A 5,647-nucleotide genomic window follows, 5' to 3' on the forward strand; every position below is an offset into this window, starting at 1 on the left:
TTTTTACAGGAATCAGTACTAAAAGTGTGTGGTATTGTCCTTAGGCATTTGTCCATTCTCTTTGTTATTGCTAACAATGCATTCTTTATAACTTTTTGTGTCAACAGAGGATGCAATTCTTTTGTACCTGAAGATTAGTTTATTGTCTTCATCACTTTATTGTCTATTCATGAAATTTTCAACTCTTAACCAGAAAGATAATACCATTTAGTTTGAAGTTCCAACTGCAACTTCCACAGATGAAATGAGGAGAAATGGCCATGATGACATTATACTTCTGGTTTTAATCAAGTTGATACTTAAAAACTTATTTAGTCCAATATCGTTGAGTCCATTGCATTTGAATTGAGGATTCCAGACTGCAAAATTTTGTTTAATTTGTAGTTTCTTTTCAATTATTATGGTCCTTGAGCAAGCAAAACCACCCGTGTATATGGAGAGATTAAGAATAGTATGTATTTCTCTTTCAATCATCGGTCGATTTTGAGAAAACAGTGTCCTGAATTGAGATGCAACAACTTTGTCACACATGCCATTTGAAATTGAAACAATGAAGATGAACAGTCTCTTCATAAACATATGTAATATCCCATGCACATGTTACAGAAAAAAAAAATAACTATAATTGTTTTGTATATACACAACTGGGCTGTATTTGCCTTCTATGATCAGCCTTGAGTTCTCAGAACTTCCAACCACACCACTAGCTTGTGGCAAGGCGTGCATAACCCACAACTCGAAGTTGAATCCACGCTTCTGAGTTTATGAAAAGCCTTTGCCTCTCTTCTGCAGTTTGCTTCCTTTTCACTGCTTTAGTTTCCCCTCTCTGCTTCTGTGTTTTGGACTCGGAGAGTTCTTGTAGGGTAAACCATCTGAATAACTTGACCATGATTTAGTTGTCATCACTGAAATTGGGGAACGATTCCGGTGTCCCTGTTGCCCGTTTTGTGTGCACGGTGCATGCCCATTCTCTTTAGCTTCTGGTTTTCCGTCCTCATCACCCTTTCCATTTGCTGGTGTCACTGTGTACACAAAATGGGTGATTGCTACATCGTTCAGTTCTTGAAGTGGCTCAAGTGTTTCCACTACCTCGCTCATGTGAGGCCTGTTCTTGGGCTTGTGGGCTAGGCACTGGTAAGCCAAGGCCGCTGCCTTTTGTGCTCCTTTAACAGAGTATTGCTCATCAAGTTTTGGATCCATTATCCGATTAAGTTTCCGGCTATCGTTCAGGTAGGGCCTTGTCCAGTCTACCAGGTTCTGCTGTCGACTAGGCCGTTTCTTATCCATTGATCTCAGCCCAGTCAACAGCTCCAGAAGAACAACACCAAAGCTGTAGACATCACTCTTTGCTGTCAAGTGACCTGAAAATAAACGCTTCAAGTTAAGAAACATAGAAGATATTCTGTGTTTAATGACCAAATGATAAAAAAAAAAATAGAATTACCAGTCATAACATACTCTGGTGCTGCATAACCATGTGTGCCCATGACACGGGTTGAAACGTGAGTTTCTTCCCCTTCAGGTCCATCTTTTGCAAGGCCGAAATCCGAGAGCTTTGCCGTGAAATCCTGTTTGGAGAATAGAGGAAGTTAGCTGTCTGAAATCAGAGAACAGGATGCAGAAGCAGAGAAGAAAGGAAAAACTTACAGAGTCCAACAGAATGTTGGAGGCTTTGAAATCCCGATAGATGATTGGCTTCTCGAGTCCATGAAGAAAAGCAAGTCCTTTGGCTGCTCCAACTGCTATTTTCAGTCTTGCTGCCCATGGCAATGAACTAGAAAACCCTGAATATCAAAGGGAGGGAGAGGGAGAGGGAGAGATGAAGGTTAGGCATCCCTCATGAACTATAAAACAAGTATTTTCTTTGGTGAAACAAGGAAATTTTGTAATATGCAGTTCAGTGAGCATCGACATATGCGAAACAAGAAAATCTGAACTTCCGAAATTCTCAAGACCAATTCAACTGATTATTAACTCAATCTTTGGAAAATAAATAAGAAAATGATATCAACACCCTGTGACAAAATAAATCATGAAAGCTTTGCTGCCACCTGTTAAATAGTACTTTTTTGTCAAAAATCTCCTTTTATGTTCGTTGAAAACTCATATATCCTGAGTTTGATCAACTGACAGCATGGTTAATGGGCACTTGACTTTTGGGTTTTTCAATGGATTGTACTTTTCACTAGTCAAACTATGTACCAATGTTCATCCAAGGAGCTTTTGGGAACGTTCAGAACTGCCCCAACTACTTCAAAGCCATCCTTGAATCAGGTCGATGCCATTTCTTCCTAGATATGAAAGGCAACCATGTGGGCTCTATTCAAGGAAAGTGTCTTCAACCAAAGCACCCTGAATATCCGGCAGGGACTTGACCTACTAAACCCAACAAAGAATTCAAGTATGCCTTCCATAACTTTATTGGATATAATGGACTTGGTAAACTTCATCCACCCCTCTAAGTAAGCCTACCAAAGATGGTTGATGGGAAACATTGGAAGAGGTACTGATCGTATTGCTAGTCTGCTGTATGTTAGTTCACCATCCACACCAACATGGATGATGGTGCTATCTAGGGATGGCAGTGGACTGGAGGAAAGTGGAGATCCGTCTGAACCCACTCCATTTGGGGTGGGGATGGAGTAGGGGTGGCATTCAGGTCGGGTCGGCGGGTCAGAATACCTCAACACAAACATTACCTGTTTATTAAACGGGTCGGATGTGGTAAACACGAACACGACCCATTTATTAAACGGGTAACCCAACACGACACGGTTAACCCGTTTAATAAACGGGTCGGGTCGACACGACACGATTACACGACACGGCGACCCGTTTATTAAACGGGTCGACCCGATAACTTGAAGCATAAAAACCCGAGCTTATCTTTATTTTCCCCTTCTCAGTTCTCACTGGTCCAAAAACTCTTCTTTTCCTTGGTACCTAAATATGGGTCCTTCTCTAATCACCAAAAGAGCTCATCATAATGAGGAAAACAAAGAAGAAAATCTCATCACGGTGAGGAAAACAGAGAAGAAAACAAGAATAAGTACCTATTACTTATTCCAACCCCTTCTTCAAGATCAAAAAATGAGGTGCTTTCAGCGGGAGAGATGAAACGATGGGCTTGTTTTGCTTGAGTGCCAAACCAAGAGGAGGAACAAGAGGGAGGCCAGAGAGAAGAGGGTGGTGATGTGTGTCTGTGCGGTGATGGCAACGAGGTAGAGAGGAGAGGTCTCGGGCTCTCGACTGCGGCTGGGTAGGAAGGAGTTAGGTGGATGACTAAAGTGTAAAGTTAGGAGTTAGGGTTAGATAAGTTAATATATATAAACGGGTTGTGGGTTGACGGGTTCGTGTAAACGGGTTGACCCGCCCGCCTAACTTGTTTATTAAACGGGTCAAATGGGTTGGCATACCCCTAACACGAACACGACTCGTTTAATAAACGGGTTAGGTGGGTCGACCCGTTTACGGCACAAACCCGTTTAAGCCAAACCCTAACCCGGCTAAGAAGCGGGTTGGCGGGTAAGATTGGTGGGTCGGGTGAGATTTTGCCACCCCTTGGATGGAGGACATGAAACAAAGAATGAACCGACAAACCCCGTCCCCGATCCTCATTAGTAAAATTAGTAAAATGATTAAAATACCCATAAAGTCACTGTTTTGAGACGGAGGGAAAACGGAGATTTTACCTCCTGCACCCGGCCATGTCAACTGCCATCCCTATGCTCATCTCGACCCATGAGGAGTTAATGTAAGGTTATGCCGACATAAAATCATAACTCTCCTCGAGTTTTGGCCACCATGGACATGGACAGGTGATTAAAAAAGGGAAACAAATCAATGAAATATTCAAACTAAGGCTTTCAATGATTGCAAAAGAGGAGCCTTTTTCCTTGATGATGAACGGTACACGAGAGAAGTTGGTAAGCTTGATCCATTAGTGCCGTCCATCTTGGAGATGGATGAGTGGAGAGGTTTAATTTGGTTGTGGACTGGAGGGTGGGGAACAGTTGTGATTTGGATATTCATTAATGAAATGCGTTTGGTTGCCTAAAACCAAAATGATCCAAAAGCCTTTGACAAGCGATCTGCTCCGTCAAAGCGCCCTCTTTTGACCATTCACCACCAAAACCATGAAGGCCTGCTTCTTTTCAAATAAAAGTTTCAACAATACAGAATAAAAAATCAAAGAATATCCCAAGTGGGTTTTCCTTGTAGCCCATGAAATCATGGTGCAATTATTGAATTCTCTTACTTCCAAGAATATAAAATCAGAGAGTTATCTTACTCTTAAACAGATGATTCTCCAGACTCCCGCGTGCCATGAATTCGTATACGAGCAGCCTTTGCTCCTCTTCGCAGCAGTAACCGATCAACTTGACCACATGAGGGTGTTTCAACTGACCTAAATATATCACTTCTGCCTGTAAAAGCATAAACGAGAAAATACTTTCACTTAATTGTTCAGCGAAATTTTCTTACAGAAATTAATTCTATAGAGATCTCCAACCTTTATTTAATGGGCTGCTTGGTTGCACCCATTTATCTTGAAATATGGGATAAGCCGGAAATTTTCACTATAAATGACGACACGATTTCCCAGATTATCTCATTTTTCTGGACAAGTAGCGAAGTGGGTACATCTAATATATATATATATATATATATATATATATATATATATATATATATATATATATATATATATATATACTTTCTACATCATTTTAAGGGGCATCTCTAAGAACTTCCTTGCTTTGCTATGTTCTGAATTCAGTTGACTATTGCAGTATAAAGGACAAGAACTACGGTATGTTATTCTGATTCTTATAAGATTGCAAATTAAATAACAAATGGAAGAATGATAAGAAGTAGAGCGTTCTTCTTCTCTTACCAGCCATTCTCTGTGGCCTTGAAGACCTTCCAAATCAAGAAGCTTGACAGCAACCGTCTGCAGTTTCAGCACTCCAGGCCTCAGCTTCTCGTCGATGAAGCCTTTGTAAACCGGACCGAAACCGCCTTCTCCCAACAAATAGCTAGAAGAAAAGTTGTTGGTAATGGATCGGAGCTCGTTGGTTGTAAAGACACAGATGTTAGAGCCCAAGGAGATGGAGAGATCCTCAGCAAAGTGTGGGGATCCCGGATCGCTTAGGTCCGAGAAGGAAAGCCTTTGCATGGACCGCTGCTTGAACATGTTCTTGCCTGCTGCACCGGGCTTCCTCATGCTGCTCCTACCTTTCTTCTTGGAATCCCCTTCATCTTCAACAATGAAACAAGTTGCAAATACATCCATCCATGTCATTGTTGCGGGTGCAGGTGCAGCACCACACTGCAGGCACAGGCGAGAGAGAGTGACATGGTGGGAGGGTATATGAAGGAGAAATGAGCCCCCTCAATAATTTCGTCTCTTCGCCATCGCCACCTACTCTACCGAACACGGACTTTTTTGGTTTTACTGCGAAGGAAAATATAATTCGGTTTTGTCCCTCTGTTGTAAGCAATGAGCCCACGGGATTGACTTCCTCACAAACCATAAAAATATCAAATACTTAAAAAAAAATCTTATATATAAATATATAGAAAAATATAAAAAAACAGACATATACTGTAGAATGTGATATTTCCCACATAAGTGATATTTAGA

General features: G+C 41.3%; 1 protein-coding gene across 1 annotated transcript; it reads right to left on the reverse strand.

Annotated features, from left to right (window-relative positions):
* Window positions 1-512: 512 nt before the first annotated feature.
* Window positions 513-5,352, reverse strand: LOC149841522 (serine/threonine-protein kinase RIPK-like). Its single transcript, XM_090004832.1, has 5 exons — window positions 4,898-5,352; window positions 4,292-4,427; window positions 1,648-1,784; window positions 1,445-1,568; window positions 513-1,361 (listed from the first exon to the last, which is right to left on the reverse strand). The coding sequence occupies exons 1-5, from the start codon at window positions 5,303-5,305 to the stop codon at window positions 805-807; spliced, it is 1,362 nt and encodes a 453-aa protein (XP_089860958.1). The 5' UTR covers window positions 5,306-5,352; the 3' UTR covers window positions 513-804.
* Between the last annotated feature and the right edge of the window lie 295 nt (window positions 5,353-5,647).

Source organism: Nuphar pumila, chromosome 4 (assembly GCF_984573655.1).
Source record: "Nuphar pumila chromosome 4, dmNupPumi1.hap1.1, whole genome shotgun sequence".
NCBI classification, from domain to species: domain Eukaryota; kingdom Viridiplantae; phylum Streptophyta; class Magnoliopsida; order Nymphaeales; family Nymphaeaceae; genus Nuphar; species Nuphar pumila.

Coding starts and splice junctions, on each gene's coding strand:
- LOC149841522 (XM_090004832.1), bottom strand. CDS start 5,305: ATGACATGGATGGATGTATTTGCAACTTGTTTCATTGTTGAAGATGAA. Junction 1,785..4,291: donor GGAGAATCATCTGTTTAAGA/GTAAGATAACTC, acceptor TTTGATATTCAG/GGTTTTCTAGTTCATTGCCA. Junction 1,362..1,444: donor ACCAGAGTATGTTATGACTG/GTAATTCTATTT, acceptor GTTTATTTTCAG/GTCACTTGACAGCAAAGAGT.